At 50.7% G+C, this 21,866-nt stretch overlaps 1 protein-coding gene across 1 annotated transcript in view; it reads right to left on the reverse strand.

Annotated features, from left to right (window-relative positions):
* The window catches only part of RHPN2 (rhophilin Rho GTPase binding protein 2), a 56,414-nt gene extending 35,739 nt beyond the window's left edge, over positions 1 to 20,675 (reverse strand). Inside the window, exons 1-2 of the mRNA XM_080827972.1 lie at positions 20,556 to 20,675; positions 6,949 to 7,064 (exon numbers count right to left, since the gene is read on the reverse strand). Coding sequence (XP_080684098.1) covers positions 6,949 to 7,064; positions 20,556 to 20,624 — 185 coding nt within the window. The 5' untranslated portion in view covers positions 20,625 to 20,675. The remainder of the gene's footprint in view (positions 1 to 6,948; positions 7,065 to 20,555) is intronic.
* Between the last annotated feature and the right edge of the window lie 1,191 nt (positions 20,676 to 21,866).

The raw sequence follows: 21,866 nt of genomic DNA on the forward strand, positions 1-21,866 counted from the left end.
TTTGAATTAGAATATGCCCAACATGGGGCTCGAACTCACAATCCCAAGATCGAGTCCCACATTCTACCGACTGAGCCAGCCAGATACCCCCCAGATATTTATTTTTTATAACACCCTAGCAACCCCATGAATTGATTTCATTACACACCAACGGTCACAATCTGCCGCTTGTAAAATCTGCACAAATCTGTAAAATTCTCAGGTTTTTCTGAGAATGTGACTGATTGACTAGCCGGTCATATCCACAAGGACACGAGGAAAGAAACTGGGAAGAGCTGCTTCTTTGCAACGGGTCTGCCTTTGGTGGAACCAATGGGTCTGATAGGTGTGAGTCACAGTCCCTTCTTCATAGGGCCTGCCAGGAAGCTCCGAGACAAACTGCAGCCCGTGACTAACAAAGGATACAGAAGTTATGATGGAGAACAAGAACTTCGCCTTCTATTTCATTCTCTTTCTCCCGGGAACTGACATTGTCTTTTCCACATGGTGGGGGCTCAACAAATTTCAGTTGATGAAAAACGAATAGAGTCAAGACCACTTCTCTAGCAGCAATGGCGGGGGTGGGGGGGACTGGTTCTCAGCAACAAAGTAGATCCAACTTAAATATAACAATTTACACCCTAAGACCCTTGCCCAAATATCTGCAGAGCCTCTAAATAGGCCAATTGGATTTTTCCCACTTCTATATACCTATTTGCCACTTCTCCTCCCTCCTGACTTGGCAATTTGAGATTTAGGATTTGCAACAAATCAGTGAGCTGCTCTTTGGACCAAAGACCCTCTGGGTGGGTCACTCTGGAAAAAGTTGTGGCCCGGGAAGGGAGGCACGGAGTGGGCTTAAGGGTCAGTCTCCACAATGCTAACCTTTGGGTATGAGGACTAATGGGACTGGGAAACCAACCCTAGAGTGTGAGCTGCTTCTAGCACAGAGAATGATTTTTCAAAGACTTGCTGGTGAAAGAGGACTTCTCAAATAAGGTCAGTCAACTGAGTATGATGTATGAGTCCAGGCGGAGGGAAGAGTCCAGGGTAACATATGAAAATAGAATCAGCTGTCCCAAATTAGGAATTAAAACCAGAGCCTCGGTCTCCTCAATACTGAGGCTCTGCATCTGGGTGGCCTTTCCAGATGACAACAAATCACTTCTTTGGGCATCCTTGGAAGAACATGGCTTTCTTCTCACCACCTCCTTGACTGCAAACCTCCTCCAAGAACCTTATGGCCCAATAACTAAGGTTAGAGCCAAAACAGCCCTTAAGGCCAACCAGGAACGGGCAGAAGGGTGTTTCAGCCAAGTCTCCAATCTACGTTCTCCATGGCCTCCCTCTGGCCTGGACCTTCAAGGAAAGGCCTCTTCCCTTGGGTTTTTCATAAAGAGCACGCACACGCTTGCAGAAAGTCAAGAATGAGAAGACGTCCCACTGACTCTATGAGTGATCAGTCCAACAAGCGTGAACGGGGACAGAACGCTACATTGAATTATTTCCTGAGGGTACTGACTACATCCACACTTTCTTTCCCTGAATTTGGAGCTGCTGAGACCTTTTCCACTTTAAGAATTAGCTCCTACATGGGCGCCTGGGTGGTTCAGTGGTTCAAAGCCTCTGCCTTCAGCTCAGGTCATGATCCCAGGGTCCTGGGATCGAGCCCCGCATCGGGCTCTCTGCTCGCTGGGGAGCCTGCTTCCCTTCCTCTCTCTATCTTTGCCTGCCTCTCTGCCTACTTGTGATCTCTCTCTCTCTCTCTGTCAAAAAATAAATAAAACCCTTATAAAAAAAAAAAAAAGAATTAGCTCCTACATAACTATGACTTGCTTCTTTGCTTCAAGTCCAAAATTTCTTTAATGTCCGTGTTTTCTCTTAAAGATGCAGGTGAATTTTGAATGCTGACCCATATAACTCCATTTGTTTTAGTGTACTTTTTTCCCCAAGCCTTCCAGTAAAATAGTTGTCCCTCCCCCCTTGCCCCCACCTTGAACAGCCACACTGACAAGCATCAAAGACGTGTACCAGCTTCGGAGACCTTACTGGAACAGTTTGACCTTAATCCATCTGACCCCAAATCCTGCAAGTACGACCTGGTGGCCTTCTGTGGCCACCAGCGAGGGCAGCAGATCAGCCGATCTGGCAGGACATCTGATCCCAGTGTAGCCAGGGTAGGAAGGCAGGCCTCAAGGTTACTATGGGCCCCAAAGGCCAAGGGGGCTCCCACACCTCACAGCTCAGACACACACCAGCCTCTGTAAGAACTGACCATGTGAGCGGTCACTAACCTCAAGTCACTCTTACTACAGCGGACGCTACCCCTGTCGCCCCTGGCCCAGAGCTTCATGACCCTCCAGCCCAGGGGTTACAAACTTGAGGTCAAGGGAAAGCTTATGCACTTGGTCCTCAGGGTGCTATTCCCAATGCCCTGCCCCCCCATTAAACTATGCACCAATATTTAAAATTCAACTATCAGAAGATTCAAAAAAAGGAAAAAAGGAGAGAAAAAGGTCAGATCTCTATCTTCTGCAAAAACAAAAACAAAAACAAAAATAAAAATCTGCAGACCTATGAACCTCAGTCCTCCCCTCCACTTGAGGAACACGGCAGGCGGCCCCTCCAGAGAGCACATGCTCTGCACTTGGCCACTGTCCCCACCACTCTCTATTGCCTCACAGCACCAGGCCCAGCCGCAACAGACTTTCCCAAGCCCACTCAGCTCCTGTAAACCTCACAGTGGGCCAGCCTTGCTCTAGCCCAGAGGTACCAATACAAGAGGGGAACCTGAGCCCAGAGACGTTAAATGGCCGGCCCTTATGCAAAGGGCCAGTTAGTTAAAACGGAATGTCGTGGCAACATGCTTTAAATCTCACAAAGACCATCTCTGTTTCAGAGAAACAGCATCACATTTCCACCCCAGCTTTACTCAAGGGAGGGCAGGGTGCTGGGAAGAGAGAGAGAATATTGTCCTAGCTTAGCCTAGAAAAGTACATTTAAAAAATATCGGATCTCTTCCCTGTCAAACTCCAGGAAGCTCATGGACTCTTGGCAGATCCGGCTCAGAGGAGGAGAAGACCTTGAAGGGGTACAAAGGGGTACACCGGGAGCAGATCTCAAGGGTCCTGGGTCAAGCCCCGCATCGGGCTCTCTGCTCTGCAGGGAGCCTGCTTCAGTGCCTGCCCAGCCCCCTACCAATGCAGGTAAGCACTAGGACCCCCACCCTCCTGCATCTGGGGGGACATCTTCCCAAATGTGATTTTTTTTTTAATAGATTTTATTTATTTATGTGAGAAAGAGAGAGAGAGAGTGTATGGAGTGGCAGAGGGGAGGGAGAGAGAATCTGAAGCAGATTCCACACTGAGCACAAGAGCCTGAAGTGGGGCTCGATTCCATGACTGCGGGACCATGACCTGAGTCGAAACCAAAAGTCAGACAGTGAACCAACTGAGTCACCCAGGTGCCCCCCGCAAAACGTTCTATCTTTATCTGAGGGCCATGGAGGGTCACCTAAGAACCTGAAGGCTGACCGGTGCACACACAGGACAGCGGCACCCAATTTATGACAGAAACCACCTCCTGGCAGCAGGGACAGCCACCTAATCAGCCACCCAGCAACAACCACAGACCCAGAGCCGGACTTGGCTGAACACTTTATTTGTTTTCGGGAAACCGTTGGTGCTGCCGGAGTGAGATTAATAAATACCTTTAGGGTTCTCTCTCACAACATTCTCCAGAAAGGACCGCTTTGAACTTTGAGGTCACTGCGAAAATCATTAACAACCCCACCCTGCCCCCACGCTCCCAGCTTAACCACAACGGCCAACCTGACAAAGAGCTTGAACACCGGGGCTCTGAGGGTGTTTGCTGCTGTCATTAAAAGAGCAGGACAGACAAAACCACCCCGGTTCCTGCCTTAGAAATGCCAAGGCCCGGGGCACCTGGGTGGCTCAGTGGGTTAAAGCCTCTGCCTTTGGCTCAGGTCATGATCTCAGGGTCCTAGGATCGAGCCCCGCATCCGGCTCTCTGCGCAGCAGGGAGCCTCCTTCCTCCTCTCTCTCTGCCTGCTTGTGATCTCTGTCTGTCAAATAAATAAATAAAATCTTAAAAAAAAAAAAAAAAGAAAAAAAAGAAATGCCAAGGCCCCTGGTCAGAGAGGGCCCCCCCCACCGACTGGCCCGTTTCTACGGCTGTGCTGCGCGGTCACATCTCCCTTTCATCGACGCCCTAGAAAACATCACCTCTGACATGACTGGACTTGTCTGCTGTGGATTAGGTCCCCCCCACAGGAGATCAGGCATCGTGAAAGCACGGCCTGTAGCCTTCTCTTCTTGCACCACAAACAAGGCCTGCCACTTCCTAGGTGCTCAGCAAATTCATTTAGGGGCTGAACGAACCGCGTAATCCATGGCAATCCACTCCGGGGGAGCCACTGAGGCAAGGCTGCCCGCCTGCCTCCTTAGCCACATCAAAGTCTCAACCAAAAACCGGCCACCACAAATCACACCAGGGAGGATGGGGTAGGGGGGCAGGGGAGGGGAATGCATCTGCAGCCTTCCCGGCACAGCAACCCCGGCTGGCCCCACACTGCCGCCGCTCCTAAAACTGGGGCCTCTCCCAAGCTACATTAGACCGTCCCCAGCTCCAGGCTTCTCTGGGGACAAGGACACTGCCAGACATTTTATTTTATTTAAAGATTTTATTTATCCATTTGAGAGAGTGAGAGTGAATGAGAGTATGAGAGGGTAGAAGGTCAGAGGGAGAAGCAGACTCCCCGTGGAGCTGGGAGCCCGATGCGGGACTCGATCCTGAGACTCTGGGATCATGACCTGAGCCGAAGGCAGTTGCTCAACCAACTGAGCCACTCAGGCGCCCTACCAGACATTTTAAAAGGTGAAATGTTGTGGGGCGTCTGGCTGGCTCAGGCGGTGGAGCGTGTGACTCTCGATCTCAGGTTTGTGAGTCCGAGCCCCAAGCTGGGTGTAGAAATTACTTAAAAATAAGTAAGTAGGGGCACCTGGGTGGCTCAGTGGGTTAAGCCTCTGCCTTCAGCTTGGATCGTGATCTCAGGGTCCTCGGATCGAGCCCCCCATCGGGCTCTCTGCTCAGCAGGGAGCCTGCTTCCCCCCCCCCCGCCTGCCTCTCTGCCTACTTGTGATCTCTGTCTGTCAAATAAATGAATAAAATCTTAAAAAAAAAAGTAAATAAACTTAAAAAAAAAAGGGTGAAATGTTCTAATATCCTAATAGTTTCACAGTCTCCTCCAGTCTAGCTTCTACCCTGTTACAGAAGTAGCTGGAGAAGAGGTTTCCAGAACCCTGACCACGCTGGGACTTGCGTACTCTGCTAGCCTACGTGTACTGATGCCTACACAAGGCACAGCACGGTTGTTCGGGAGCTGGTGGTAGGGTTAGGTGGTTGGTGATGTTATCCTCCACTCGCTGGCAGGATCTCACTATAAAAGTGAGTAGAAGTAATTCCTGGACTTTGTAAAAGAACATCCAAGCACTGGAGGGAGGGACATGACAAGAGTCACTTCCATACCCATTCCTGGTCTTGCTCCCAAGAGCTGACTCTAAGAGCTTCTTTCTTCGTCTTTTCTGGAAAAAGTCTCTGTGTCCACAAAAGCAAACATACCAATCCTGGGCGCCTGGGTGGCTCAGTCGGTTAAGCATCTGCCTTCGGCTCAGGTCCTGATCCTGGGGTCCTGGGATCAAGCCCCGCATCAGGCTCCCTGCTCAGCGGGAAGCCTGCTTCTCCCTCTCCCACTCCCCCTGCTTGTGTTCCCTCCCTCACTCTGTCTCTGTCAAATAAATAAATAAATCTTCAAAAACAAAAACAAACATACCAATCCTATAAACACATAAGCAAGGCAAACTGTCCTGCACCCTCCTGTCTCCCCACTTAGTATCTCAGACATCTTTCCTAGGGAACAGATACAGAAAGATTCAGAAATGAATTTACCCTAAGTTTATTTTATTTTTTTAAAGATTTTATTTATTTATTTGCCAGAAAGAAAGAGAGAGAGATGGCACAAGCCGGGGAAGCCTGGTTTGGTGTATTTGTTTTTCCCAACAGTCTCTGCACAGCCTCTGGGCGCTCACCGGCTTCCAATGGCACAGGTGACCCACTGGGAACACCCAGGATTCATATCCTGCCAGGTTTCCGGGTTCCCTCTGGGTTTGTAGGTTCCAGGTCCCTGAAAGAGCTCCCCACCCCCCAATCTCTTTCTGAGGCTATAGGAGGCATCTGTCTCACTTGGCCAGGCAGCAGGCATGGTGCTGGCCACCCAGTGCAGAAGGCGGCATGGGGCTGACAAGAGTTACCCCCAGAACTCTGGAGGAAGAAGAAAGGCTGCACTCTTTTGAAACAAGAGGAAGCTGGCACACTGTCTGGCCTGGCACTGAAGGATGTGGGGGGAGCTTGCAGCTGCCTAGGACACAGGTGAATTTTCACTGAGTTCAAAGCTTGATAAATAATTATTTTCCCATCAGATCCCCAAGGCCATGGGGTTGCACGGGGGCCTCTCCTTAGAGAGAAGGACACTGGCAACAGAAATGTTCCATTCCCTCCCTCCTCCTTTATACATACAGCAGACAGTTACCAAGCAGTGATTCTAGACCAGACATCGTTTCTCCACTAGGCAATAGAGAAAACAGACAGACACATCCCATACAAAGCAGGGAAAACAAAAGAATGTGATCACTGGCTTCCCCCATCCCCAATCACACAAACAGGCTGGGTAAAATACTTATCTTGAATAAAATCAAGCTCTAGGCAAGGAAGGGGTCTGCTCCAGGCACCAGCAACAAGGAGGGGGCCCCAAAGTTTAAAAATAAAAACAAAAACAAAAACAAAACCCACAAGAGTTAGAGAGGAAACTGGGCAGGCCTGAGAGTTTCGGGAAGAATAGGCCCCAGGAGAGGCTGGCTCCCTGACAAGGCAGTGAAGCCAGCATTCACTCACTTCAGGAGGTTTTCTGCTCCCGTTCTCATCCGCACGGCTTTCAGGATCTGCTGGTTCAAGGCAGCCCTCTGATTCTGCAGTCGGCTCCGGCCAGTTTGTGCAAGGGGATTGCAACCCTAAGGGAAAATGAGAGATGACCCTTCAGATGTCAGCCACTCTAAACATGACAATGACAACACTGAATGTAACAGAAATGTTTTAAAAATGAACCTGTTCAGAAAATAAGAGTAATATCAAAACAGGAAATACACAAAATATTGAAAAGTATGAAAAGAAAATAAAAGTCACTCATAACAACGCAACTTCAAAACAGTTACCGTATGTTGGTTCCCTGCCCGTGTATTTTTAGACACATATTGTTATTTTTCTTATTAGTGAGGTGTTGGGAGTGCCCAAGATCAGCCCACATTCAAATTCACCAAGACTCAGAGGACTCAGCAGATAATTGTGCTCACAGCTGTATGACCGCAACTTCGTAAGGATATAGAGCTGGTTCACAAGGGGGAGGACACGGGTAGATTCTAGAGCAATCCACAGGCAGGCTCCCTTTTATGCCTTCTCCCACCCATGAGGGGGTCACACAGAGCATAACCTTCACCCAGCAACCAAAATGTATCAACCTGTGTCTGACGTCACCACCCAGGTTGGCCCATTAGAAAATCAACACACGGGGCGCCTGGGTGGCTCAGTGGGTTAAAGCCTCTGCCTTCGGCTCGGGTCATGATCCCAGGGTCCTGGGATCGAGCCCCACATCGGGCTCTCCGCTCAGCGGGGAGCCTGCTTCCTCCTCTCTCTCTCTGCCTGCCTCTCTGCCTACTTGTGATCTCTCTCTCTCTGTCAAATAAAATAAAATCTTTAAAAAAAAAAGAAAACACACAGTGGTTTTACAGGGGCCTGATCACAAAGGCACCCCTTGCCTAGAATGTACCCAAATTCTAGACTCCCAGGAGGAAAGCAGGTATTCCTCCTAACCCACGTGGTCTGTGCCATTGGCCTAGGGGAGGTGAGCCAAACCTTATCAGTTAGGGGATGGAGGGAACACTGGGAGAGCCAGGTTCCCAGATGCCAGGGAGGGGCCAACCTCCTCAAACAGGCCTTCCAAGAACAACAGCCTCAAGCCTACTATATTAACCCTTTTCTGACAGTGGCACGTACCGTTTATCTAAATTTCTCACATACTACTCTAGCATGAAACTTTCCTTTATTATGAAATGTTTCTCAAAACCAAGACTTTGATGATTGCATAATATGGCCCTTTAAAAAAAAAAAAAAGACTGACCATTTCCTTATAGTTGGACATTCAGATTGCTTCCAGGTATCTGCTTTTTTAAAAAAAGATTTTATTTATTTATTTGAAAGAGAGGACAAGCAGGGGGGAGAGGCAAAGGGAGAAGCAGGCTCCCCACTGAGCAGGGAGCTAGATGTGGGGCTTGATCCCAGGACCCCAAGATCTTTACCTGAGCTGAAGACAGCTGCTTAACTGACTGAGCCATCCAGGAGCCCCCATGTATCTGCTATTATATATAATTATTTGATCCATATATGTAAGGATGAATCTTTATAAACTCTACTTTATTCTTTTATATATTTTTTTACTTTATTATTTTTTTAAAGATCTTATTTATTTATTTGACAGACAGAGATCACAATTAGGCAGAGAGGCAGGCAGAGAGAGAGGAGGAAGCAGGCTCCCCACTGAGCGGAGAGCCCAATGCGGGGCTCGATCATGGGATCATGACCTGAGCCGAAGGCAAAGGCTTTAACCCACTGAGCCACCCAGGCGCCCCTCTACTTTATTCTTTAAGGTATATTTCCAGGGCAGAGGTACAGACCTAGAACTTCTTTAAGACCTTAGGTGCACCAGCCTAATTACCCTCCAAGAAAGAAAGGCACTCCCTTTCCCCCTTAGCCTTAGGCAACCACAAATCTACTTTCTGGGGGTTTTTTTGTTGTTGTTTTTTTAAAGATTTTATTTATTTATCTGACAAAGAGAGAGAGATCACAAGTAGACAGAACAGCAGGCAGAGAGAGTGGGGGAAGCAGGCTTCCCGCTGAGCAGAGAGCCCGATGCGGGGCTCGATCCCAGGACCCTGAGATCATGACCTGAGCCGAAGGCAGAGGCTTAACTCACTGAGCCACCCAGGTGCCCCTCTATTTTCTGTCTTTATAGATTTGCTTATTCTGGACATTTTCATACAAATGGAATTATACAAAATAAGGTCTTTTGAGATGGGCTTCCTTCACTTAGCATGATTTTTTAAGGTTTATCCATGTATCAGTACCCTAACCTGTTTGTCCCTGACTAATACCCCATTATAAGAATGTACCACATTAATTTATCCATTCATCAGCTGATAGACATTTGGGAATATTTTCACTTTTTGGCTATTATGAATAGGGCTGCTTATCTATGTACACATTTTTATGTGGGTATTTTTGTTTTTCTTTCTCTTAGCTATACATCGAGGAGTGGAACTGTTATGCCATATGGTTAATCCTGGGTCTAACCATTTGAGGAACTGTCAAACTATTTTCCGAAGTGGCTATATGATTTTACATTCCCACCAACAGTATGTGAGGGTTCCAATTTATCCATATCCTCAACAGTACTGGTTATTTTTTTTTTTTAATAGACAACCTAGTGTGTGTGAGATCTCTATATGGTTTGGATTTGCATTTCTCGGATGGTTCATGATGTTTAACGTCTTTTCACGTGCTTACCGGCCACTTGTGTATCTTCCGTGGAGAAATACGGATTCAGATATTGGCTCATTTTAAACGGGGTTGTCTTTCTATTTTTGAATTGAAAGTATTCTTTTCATTTATTTTAGAGAAAGAGAACGGGGGTGAGAGGCAGACGGAGAGAGAAACCCAAACCGACTCCATGCTGAGCATGCAGCTCCACGTGGGGCTCGATCTCACGACCCTGAGATCATGACCTGAGCTGAAACCAAGAGTCAGGACTTAACCCACTGCGTCACCTTGGCACGCCCTGAAAAGTATTATTTTAATCATCGCCAAGTTGATATGCAAAAACAGGCATCCTGGGGCGCCTGGGTGGCTCAGTGGGTTAAGCCTCTGCCTTCGGCTCAGGTCATGATCTCAGGGTCCTGGGATCGAGCCCTGCATTGGGCTCTCTGCTCAGCAGGGAGCCTGCTTCCTCCTCTCTCTGCCTGCTTCTCTGCCTACTTATCATCTCGGTCTGTCAAATAAATAAATAAATAAAATCTTTAAAAAAACAAAACAAAACAACAACAACAACAACAACAAAAAACAAGCATCCTGTTCTCCCAATTTGCGTTTATTATTGGTAAACTTTTTTTCATGTATTATTGATCACATGAGTTGTTTTTTCAGTGAACGGTCTTGTGTCGTCTGTTCATTATTTCCTAGAGTATTTGGACTGCAATGTTCCATTCTAAAAAGTTTAAGATCAGAATGAAAGTTTCGTTTTAACTTACTAGTGTGCTTCCTAGTCCAGGAGGTAAAAAGCCCTAGGATCTGAGTGAAGGCTCCATTACTTTGTGAAGCTTATCTCTAGGTTCTGCCCACGGAGGGGGGCTGTGGTTACCCCCCGGGGTGGCTGCCAGGCAGCACTCCGTTTAGAGATGCCCTTTCTCTGCGGCTGCCGTTCAACTCTGTCCCAGCTCTGCCCAAGCCATGCCCGTGGCCTCCACCCCAAGGAGGGAGAAATTATTCAGAGCCCTAATCTTCTCAGGGATTCCCCGTATCAGTGGCCTTTGGACCAGATCAGAAACGAGTCATGTTCCTCCTTCCAGAAAGATTCCTCATTCTTACTTGTCAGCAGGTCACCACCCACCTGCCCCCAGGCAGCACCTCCAAGTTCAAATTACACATATATTCAGAATCTGAGTTAGACTGGTCTTATAGCTAACATCTCTCAAACCATTCAATGATCTCTGATTTAAAATAAAAACCTGGAAACTATCTTTTTGCAGACAGAAGATGACACATCTTTCCACATGAAGCCAATCGAATATTAAAGTTCTAAAATAACGGACCCCTCTTTCCTCTACGCTTTCCAAAATTACTGTGAAGGGATGGTCTGATCTGACTCAAAATCACACACTCCACCCAAGCTGTGTTCCATTTTACAGAGACGCTTTAATAACGAATTCCTTTATGTACATTTCCAGAGCTAAGATAAGCGGCCATTCCAGCTCACTATCCTTTACCCAATTTCTGGCTGGCCCACAGATGCGGAGTCAAGTTTCCAGATAAGACAGAGGAATGCTTAGGATTAGATATGACTGAGTAATTGGAACCAAAACGACATTACCTCTTACTGACAGGTAGGAATGCTGGGCCAGCTGGAAACACTAGGAACCCACAAGACTATGTGGAAGCTTCAGGGAGCCCCAGGAGGCAAATCTGGGCAAGATTGCCATAAAGAACTCCTGGCATCTCTAGAGGCTGCTAGCTATCCACTGGCCCTGGCCAGTGGTTCTCTGCTGGTGGGGACCCACAGTCCTCACCCCTGCCTCCCTCCTCGGTGGGTTTGTAACAGCATGTTGAGCGACTGCAAACTGGAGGGGTTGTGCCAGAGTTCCAGGCAGCACCTGTCACACCTGCTTAGCGTGAGAAGTGAGAACGGCAGGTGCAGGGGTTGAGCTATCCTGGCCTCGAGGGTCACGGTCCTACAGGGAAGCGAGTCTTCCTGCCACACAGAGTCTGCTGGTTCCCTTCCCAGACTAAGGTGTGGGCTTTTGCACCAGTGTTAAGATGCTGGAAGGGGGTGCCTGGGTGGCTCAGTGGGTTAAAGCCTCTGCTTTCGGCTCAGGTCATGATCCCAGGGTTCTGGGATCGAGGCCGGCATCGGGCTCTCTGCTCAGCAGGGAGCCTGCTTCCCCCCTCTCTCTCTGCCTGCCTCTCTGCCTACTTGTGATCTCTGTCTGTCAAATAAATAAAAAAAAATCTTTAAAAAAAATAATGTTAAAAAAAAAAAAAAGATGCTGGAAGGATGGTCCCACAGCCAACAACCAAAAAAAACAAGTGTGCTGAGTGAAGCTTCAGCTTCATCACATGGCGTGTCCCAGGAGTCAGATCACTGGTGTGGACGCTGGGACAGCAGCCGAGACCCCACAGTTCTGAGGCTTGCAGGTTAAGTGAGCTACTCAAGACCCTACAGGCAGGGAGGGCGGGGGCAGGACTGAAGCCCATGTCCCGCTTGCTGCCACTCTAAGATGGGCCAGAAAGCAGCCAGCAGCAGGAATTCGGGGGGGGGGGGGGTGCCAGGACAGTTCAGCTACAACCCCCCACCCCTGACACCATTCCGGTGCTTCCCTGCTGAGTGATTCCCAGCATCACTCAGCATCCTTTGGGAACAGTGACCAGGTCCCACCCCGCACCCCAACTCTCCCACCTCACAGCCCTTGACAGCCAAAGATGGTAACTCAGTGCTCCCCCATCTCATTTCCAAGAGGAAGAACACTGACCTCCTGCCTAGTCATTTGCCTGGTCCCTGCAATTGACTCAGTGGGCACCTGACAAAGGGTAATCAGGACCCATTAGGAAGATGTCTCCATTTTTCCCCATTGACCTTTTCCACCAATGGGGAGTGTCTAGTAGCAACATTTGAGCCCTAGATCAAGCCAGACCTGAAACATTCCTCTCTCTGGATTGCTCAGTTATAGGAGCAAATGCATTTCCTTTCGTGCCCTAGCTACTTTTTAAATTGAGGTATAAATTACACATAGTAAAACACATAGATTCTAAATACACATTTCAAGGAGTTTGGACAAACATATAAGCTCTGTAACTACTACTCCAATCAAAAAGAACATTTTCATCACCCCCCAGGGCCACCAATACCATGGTTTCCTTCACCACAGTCTTTTGCTTGTTCTAGAACTTCAGATAAATGGAATCACATACTATAGACTCCTCTGTGTCTGGCTTAGTGCTGAATATCATGCTTTGAGATCCACCCATATGGCTGCACTCATCAGCGGCCTGCTCCTTCTCATTGCTAGAATTCCATTGTAGGGATGCACCACAGTGTATTTATGTGTGATTTTGGACTGGATTTTTCTGGCATCTGCAACTAATTCTTTCATGAGTCCTAATTAGAATACATCCACCTCCCTTTGTCAACATCCCCTGACGTCTTTGCGCCTAGTCCCATCACTCAGCAGGGAAACAAGTATTTAAAAGCAATACCCAGGGGCGCCTGGGTGGCTCAGTGGGTTAAGGCCTCCGCCTTTGGCTCAGGTCATGATCTCGGGGTCCTAGAATCGAACCCCGCATCGGGCTCTCTGCTCAGCGAGGAGCCTGCTTCCCCTTCTCTCTCTGCCTACTTGTGATCTCTGTCAAATAAATAAATAAAATCTTTAAAAAAAAATAAAATAAAAGCAATACCCAGGTGCAAACTGGAGGCACTTAATTTGCCAGGAAGGAAAAGCCACTCAGCCTACACCTGCAGAGATGGACCCAAAGAAGGCAGAAAAGGCCAGGCCACCCAGGTGGCAGACGCAGAGGGAATGGAGCAGTCGTTCTTTCCCCGCACACACCCCCGCACCCAGGCTCAGGTCACTGCCTGGCGCCTGGCTTCCCTCGGCCCAGAAAACCAGCACGGGCTCTTCTTCCACCCAGCCAAGGAGAAAGCTTACACTTGGAGATGTTTCTGCAGCAAACTGAAGGCACAGCGTGAAACCTGGGATCTCCAGGTCAGGCATAAGACTGGGGGCAGGGTCTCCTAGGTAGAAGAGGGTGCTTTTTGCTGCTCCTACAGCACAAAGATATTTTCTCTGCCTTTCTCACTCCTTCCCAGTTACGCAATCCCCCACTCCACGACCCAACTCTGGAAAACAGAATTGTTTGTGAGTTAGCCAGAAGCTGTCAACCAGAAAGCACCGAAAGAGCAGGACACACACACACACACACACACACACACACACACACACACGTGTCTAATTTAACTTTTCACCACGCTAGAGATTCAGGGCAGGCTGGAGGAACAAAATCCAAGTTTTTCATATCCATAAAAATTAAAAGCTAAGTCTGGCATTTTTCAAAAGCCTTCCTGCCTTTCCAGGATCTCTGCTGGGTGTCGGGGCTGCACATCGAGGAGCACCTGCTTTTCTGAGGCATCCCCAAACATTCCCACGGGCTGGGAGGTGGGGGGCAGGGCACAATATGAAATCAACACTTTGCCAGAATCTTTAACTAAAGGCTGCCTTCAGTCTCTTCTATGAATCTTCACCAACACCTCCTGGGTACCACTCACAGTTGTTTTTCAACAAGTCCAATGAGTAACAAAGCTTTTACAAACACCAGAATTTCCACGAATCAAATATATTTTCAGTCCCAACTAACAAATGACCGGCTTTAACAGCCGGTAGGATGCACTCAGAAACAGTTAACCGTTCTTACCTACGGAGTGCGTCTGCATGGAGTAAGGGCTGGTATATGTCTGTGAATTAGTACAATTCTGTAATTGCCTTTTAAAAAAAAAAAAAAGTCTACTTATTTTAAGTAACTGCTACACCCAACATGGGGCTCAAACTCACGACCCCAAGATCAAGAGTCGTTCGTTCCTCCAACTGAGCCAGGCAGGTGCCTGTATAATTACTTTTTTCTGTAATTATAATAATTCATGTTACTTTTATAACACAAATAATATTGGAGACAAAGAAATTTCTTCTGCAGTTCTTGATCACCTGCCCTTTCCTCTTCTTACGACCTAATCAAAACCTGGGACTTGGGGTGCCTGGGTGGCTCAGTGGGTTAAAGCCTCTGCCTTCTGCTCAGGTCATGATCCCGGGGTCCTGAGATCAAGCCCTGCATCGGGCTCTCTGCTTGGCGGGGAGCCTGCTTCCCCCCCCCCTCTCTCTCCCTGTCTACTTGTGATCTCTGTCAAATCAATAAATAAAATCTTAAAAAAAAAAAAAACCTGGGACTTGCTAAGGGCACATGGCCACATGTGGGTCTGGCTGGAAAGACCAGAAGGACTCACCACCTCTCCCCCTGTCCCTGGTGCTGCAGGCAGATCTCACTCCCGGCCGGCACCCCTTGCTACCCACTCTGCCAGACACCCCATCCTATGGCTGGGCTGCACCTGCCGTCCCACTGTCCCCTGCGGCCACCTCCAATGCAGCCTTTCCGTCACGAGATTCTGGAACACGTGAGCCAGAGAAGGAAGTGGTGACAAGGCTAAGGCCAATGCCTGGTATCAACAGGTGGTGTCTTGGGATTCATCCAAATAGCCCCAGGAAACAAGGGACATTTATACTGTCACAGCTAGCCCATCACGCTGACTCTCCTCTGAGTCACCCTGGAAATTCTGCTTCTGCCAGGCGACCCCTCCTGGCCAGGATCCCGCAGTGTGAAGAGGTATTTGTCATACGCAGCATTTGCGTTGCCGGTGTGCACCCGTGCAGCTAGGCAGACGCTCACCAAGGCCACAATCAACCTGGAGCCAGCCTGGCCTTGAGGACCTGGCTCAGATCACGGGGGTACATGGGGTGAGGGAGGGGGCAGCACCACCAACTTTCAGACCCCTCCTGCCTCCCCATCTGGAAAAGGATTCAAGGCTCCAAGGGGATGGGTCCAGACACCTGGAGGAACGTTCTCGCAACCCAATAAAAGTGGAGCTGATGAGTCCCCATGACCCACGCTGTGCTCTGCGGACCCAGAAAGCTTCCCCACACACAAGTGTGCTCATAATTATATGATGTGCACATGTGTCTAACACGGAATTACACTTCACTAAGATGAATGGTGCAGAGCAGGAACTAGGAGGAGTTTCTGGGTAAAAGTGAAAAAAAGAAAAAAAGAATTCTTCTTTCTCTGCTGGAGCCTTGAGCCTTGAGGAAGCCCAGAGAAAACAGAGACCATAAACCAGGACATGGTGAACCTTGGGGCCCTGTCCAGCCTGGAGATTTCTGTGGACAAGAAACAACTTCTCCTCCAGCTCGGGGGTGAAAACAATGGAGCTAAATTCATTTCGGGTCATTGGTGTTCCCAAAGGATGAAGAGGCAGAGATAAGGACAGACAATACTGCACTTTGTCCTGATTCTCTCCTTCCACACGCTGCTAAGACCTTTCATCTAGGGCCTTTCCACAGCCCTGGGGAAAGGCTTTCTCGAGGTTTTCTCCAGCTGGTCTCCTCTTGGCCACGGACAGGATTTCCTGAGGGTTATAGGACGACAGCACCCAGAACTCTCCAAAGACAGGACCTGCTATCAGGATGTGGAACCCCGGAAACTGAGATTCCTCTGCATTAACTAGAGGCCAGAACAAGCCGCCTTCTATTCTCCCACACACTTTCATTAAGATGAGCATGAAAATCCGTTTGGGAAAAGGAAGCTCCAATTCCACTGGTGTTTCTTTTAAGAAAGTAATGTATAGGGGCACCTGGGTGGCTCAGGGGGTTAAGTCTCTGCCTTCGGCTCAGGTCATGATCTCAGGGTCCTTCATCGGGCTATCTGCTCAGCGGGGAGCCTGCTTCCCCCTCTCTCTCTGCCTGCTTCTCTGCCTACTTGTGATCTCTTTCTGTCAAATAAATAAATATGATCTTAAAAAAAAGAAAGAAAGTAATGTATAGTAAATAGAGCTTGTACATCTACGTAAACATATTGATGTAAAGGAAAAAAAGAAAAACCAGTGAGAAGCCAGACAGGAGAGAAACACACTGCCATAGACCAGAAAGTTTTCTGTGGGTTTTGTTTGTTTTTAAGTCAGAAACACCCCCTTCCTGCCTGCCAGTGCTGCCAGCCCCAGGAGGCCAGAGTCTATACTGGTGGCCTGGGGCCAAGCTGTGTCCGCGTCCTCGGGCTCTGTACAGCCAAGTGCTACACAACCCCAAGAAGACCCTGATTTACTAGGGACCCTCTCTGGCAGTGATCGCCTTGTACATTCGGGGGTCCGGGCCCAGCTGGCAGAGTGAACTTTTGTGCAATTTGTTTGCATTTTGTATACAAGTCACACATGACAGAGTTGAAGCTCTGAATATGGACACGGACCCCACCCCACCCCACCACCACCACCAAACACACTTTTTGCTCTCTGTTCTAGAGAAAGGAAGCTGATCCCTATTCAGGAGTGGCCAGAGCTATCTGGGCAAAGCGCTGACTCCCGGCACTGCCCGCACCCCAGGAAAAGAGGCCCATTGCGAACGGCCACAGAAGCCAGACTGAGAGAGAGTCGGCCCCAGCGTCTGACAGGGGTCAGGCTCAGAGCTGTCACTCCAGAAATGCTTTCGGAATGAACGGAGCAGAATGGCATTTTTGAGAAAAAAAGGAGGAGAAAAAAGACAGGATAAAGAATAGGATAAAAGAGAAGCCTGATTTCAGTAGCAATTAACTGGATCCTCTGAATGTGCCCCAAATCTCCCAAGCCCAAGGACAGGATGGAGAAGCCCACCCTGGGGGCATCTTCAGTCTCAGGGGTCCCCATCGACCCAGGATGCAAAGCAGCTGTTTCCCAGCTGCCCCGCCCTGCCCCTCACCTCCTGGGACCCCCTCCATAGCTTGTTCCCTTTCTCCCCCAAATCTTCAACCTGCCCTCGGCCCTGAACTTCTTTACCCACATGCTTTAAAAAGGCTCTAGACATCCTCACTCTGAAATGAACCTCTCTCCTTCCTTCTCCTCTAATCCCCACCCCCCGACTATCACCTTCTCTGACCTTCTCCCCTCTGCCCCCCACCACACGGGCTTTTGCCCCTGACTCTACCCACTCATTAGCTAACAAGCCCCCAGAGAACTAAATCCAGTATCTTCCGGTGTTCCTCTGAATTGTCAACACTACCTCTCCACAAACAAGACTCTTCTCTCGGCTTCCTTGGCACTGCAGCCTTTCTGGCTTGCCTCCCATCCCTCTGCTTGTCCCTTAAGTGGAAGTATTATTCCCTTCTGTCTCGGGCCCTCTCACAGCACCCCAACTGCCTCCCATACTGGTGTGTCCCCTCCTCCTCCTCCTTCCCACCCACCCCCACAAAGCTGCATCTCCAGCCAGGGTGCTCTCATGCTTGTCAGGTCTGCAGAGTGGACTTCCCCCTGAGACCACCACTTGGATATGTTATGGGAGGCCCCAAATCCACCTGCCCTACACCATCCTCCAGGCTCCCCCACCTCAGGGAGGTGCTGCCCTTTCACCCAGATACCTATGCCAGACATCAGGTCATCAGCACCTTCCCCTGCCACATCCCACCCCTTAGCTCTTCCCATCCCCCACAGCCACTGCTGTTGCTCAGCATTCTGACCTCCTCACTGGGATCCCTGCCTCGAGTCTAGACCCCTGGTTTGAGTCAGGGGTGCAGGCTGGCGGTTAGGATGGGCGGTGAGGCTGTGTTTACCCAGCATTTTATAACTGACTGAGAAGTCATCAATGTTATCAGAGTAGGCAAGGCAGAGATGACGAAAATTTCAGGGAGCTCAACCCCCGACTCCTCCCGGGGCCTCTCCCCTACCCCCCACTCTCAGATCACTCAGCTTTCCGGGACATGAATCTTTCACATCTGGTCCTTTTTGAAACACCTGAATGGATCCCTGAGGTTCCCTGTTTCCTGAGCAGGACGCATGGCCCAGAACAGCCTCGTTCCCACTTACGGCTCCACATCCTAAAGGATTCCCTCACAAGTGCTCATGACTCATGCCTTCAACCCATGCTGTTCCCTCTACCTGACGTGCTCTTCCGCCCCTTTTCGCCTGTATCACATCCATCTACCTTTCATTCAGGTCAAACTGGCTCAGATCACCAATTGAGAAAAGGTGCAACGTCAACACCTTTTAATATTCTGGTACAAAGAACCCTCTTTGGGCTGGTAGGATGCAGTACAACGATCCTTATAAGATCTCCTTTTCAAAAGAGATGTTTCTAATCGCCAGCCAGTGTTTCATCATATTTGGCACCCATGATTCTCTCCCACTGACCACCAGAGAAAGTGCACCTAGAAACACCCAACCTTGCAACCTGTCCCAGCCCCCCTGTCCGCAAGGCCATCCTCTCTCTTTCCTGTGCACAGCGTCTCCTGGAAAACCTGTTCCGGAAGACGTGGGGATAGAACCCTCACCGTTGTTCCCCTCCCTCTGTCATGTCCCCCAAATGTTCCTGCGGCTCCAGACTTCCACCTGTTGACAGAACAAACGATTCGGGGAGGCAATGAAGTCCCGGGAAGAGACAGCAACTTGCTGAAAGCGACACAGGAATTTTGTCAGGGTGGCAGAAAGGTTCTGGGGCCTTAGGACCAAGATCTAGGGATTCCCAGGCCCCACCTCCTTCTGCAATTCCATGGCCTGTGATCCTCTGTCCCAAATGCCACCCATAATTAGAAGTTATAATCCTGTAATTCCATGATGACATCTTTGAACTTAAATATACCTTAAAACTACTTTTTTTTTTTAATGCTAAAAGCAATTGAACCAAAAAGAATTTTCCCCCACTCTAACCTCACCTGTTTCTAGTTCCCCTCCTGTCCTGCCCATCCCCTGGGGCTACTGCTCCTCACCAAAGAGCAAAAGCCCAAAGGCTGTGTTACGTGGAAGAAGGAAAGATTCGAAGTTCATTTACCGACTGGATCATTAGGCTTTTAACAATTTAGAATTGATTGTCCTGTGGGAAGCAGTTTCACTTCCCTATTTATAATTACGAACTCCGTCTTCTGTCCTATGAGTTATATATTAAAAACACACACACAACAATCTTTCAACCTACCCAGTCAAAGCTGGCCAACCTCCAAAAGCTATTTTTAGAATCGCTAGAACCTCCAAGGAGGCAGGGTGGAAAGTGTCACCGTGCCTCCGGGTTCGAAAGCATCTTTTGTACAGCAGGCCTGGCCACCTGCGGGCATCTCAGCGCCCCCATCCTGCGGGTTGGGGTCGTTTTTGAGGGACTGGGCGGTCGGGCTGTTATCCCAGGGCCCGTGGCTCGCGGTGTGCGGACGGTCGCAAGGGCGTACAAATCTCCCGCGGAGCCTGCACTCACGGAGGGTCTCTCCAACAATCAGATAAATCCGCTCAGGCATAAAATGAGCAGGGGCGAGGCCGCGCCCTCACTTCTGCTGCGCGCACTCCCTCCCAGGCGATTCGGGGCAGAAAAGGGGGCAACGCCGGAGGTCACCTCCCACCGAGAAATCTCCTCTGCCTTCTAAAAGTCGAAGAAACGTACACTGGAAGCGTTCTGGAGGCACAAGGAGAACGCCAAGCCACTTGGGGGGGGGTCCCTCCATCTCCACCCGCGCCCCGCCAAAAGCTTGGATTAAAGGTGGGCTCCGGTTCCAGCGTGCCGCAAGGCCACGGGCGTCCCCCAAACTAGGCATTGATCCCTTCCCCAGTCGCGTGGGACTGCCCGCCAGGGCGGCCACAAGCACCCCTCCTGGCCCCCAGCCTCCGCCGCCACCTGCGTGGGGCTGCCCCCAGGCACCCCTCCCCGCTCCCAGCCCCGGAAGCCACCTGCACTGTGCCTCCGGGTACACTGCCGCCCGAGGCCACACAGCGAACCACTGCCCCGCCCTCCCCAGGCCAGTGCGCCCCCTCCCCCTCCCGGCCTGGTAGACCCCGGCCGCGCGCTCCCGCAGCCCCCTCCACAGCCTGGCTGCAGCAGATATGGAGCTCTCGGTAGGCTCCCCGCCCACCCGCAGCCGCCCACCTTCCGAAAGTAGCTGTCGCTCTCCTTTTCCAGCGCCTGGGGGGCCGCGGGCAGCAGAGCGTCCGTCATGCTTGCAGTAGGGGCGCGGAGGGCGGACTGAGCAAGGCTCCGCGGCGCGTCGGCACCGGAGGGCTCTGGGATCCGCCCGGTCCCGCCCCGCCCGCGCGGCCACTCCTTCAGTCCCGCCCCAGGGCAGGCTAGCAGCGCTGGAGCCCCAGCGGGGTCCGCCGAGACCACGCCCCCGGCCCCGCCCCGGCTCCGGATTGGCGGGGCGGAGCCGCGCCCCAGGTCCGCGGCTCGCGGCGGAGAGAGCTGGAACCCCTGGGTACCTCGCTCGATTTCTCCGAGCCTCGCGGCCCCAATCTGGGCTTCGATACTATGTCAGCCCTGTGGCGCAGAGGCGGGCCCGGGATCTCCGAGGCCGCAGCAAGGCCGGAGCTAGGGACCCGGCCCCTTGTCTGGAGCCCCGGGGGTAAGCGCGGTGCTCCGGGATGAAGTCGTGGCCCCGCCCTGAAGGAGCACGGACGCCGCGGGGTCTGTGATCAAACCCCACGCCACGTAGAAGGCGCGGCGGGAGTGCTGGACCCTGGGCCGAGCGGCCAGGAACAGCTTCCGGCTCGGGGGGACCCGGGCCCGAGTCGGAGACCCTAAGGGAGAGTTAGCTGCGCCCCTGCGGGCCTTACTGGGTGACTCAGACCTTTTGGCGTGGCGGTCAACCCTACTCTGCCCCCACCCTCGCTGCAGAGACTAGGCAGATCCACTGGGGGTCGCGGACCGCGCTGGGAGCGGGGGCGGGTTCCAGAAAGTATCTTGTGACGCGAGACTGGGCGGTTGTCCTTGAGTGCCTTTAACTACCACTTCAAGCCTCAGTTTTCTCAGCTGCAAAATGGGGTCAGATCGTGCTCTCTCTCGAACTGGCCGAAAGTATTGAGACGAAAGTGCACCCCTTAGGCTGGGGTGTAGGACGCGCCTAGCTTAGGAGTGAAAGGGGGACTCCTGGGTTCACACCACCCTCTCACCCACCCACCCCGCGTTGACCCATGGACTCTGGGAACAGATGCCTGGCGAACAGAGGGCCCAGACCCTGCGGCCGGAGCCGGAAGCCCCCCCAACGCTCGCGGAGCCACGCCCCCCCGCACAGGGGTCTTGCAATCCCTAACCCCCCTCCCCCAACCGAGGGACACTTTTGCTGCTGTGTTTGGCGGTCGCCTTGGATGCTGCAGGTAGAACAGAACACAATCTGCTTTCAAAACAAGCCAACCATTTCCTTCTCTTCAAAAAAACCGGGGGGAGGGGAGGAGGTGGGCGGCG

This window comes from Martes martes (assembly GCF_963455335.1).
Source record: "Martes martes genome assembly, chromosome: 17".
NCBI classification, from domain to species: Eukaryota; Metazoa; Chordata; class Mammalia; order Carnivora; family Mustelidae; genus Martes; species Martes martes.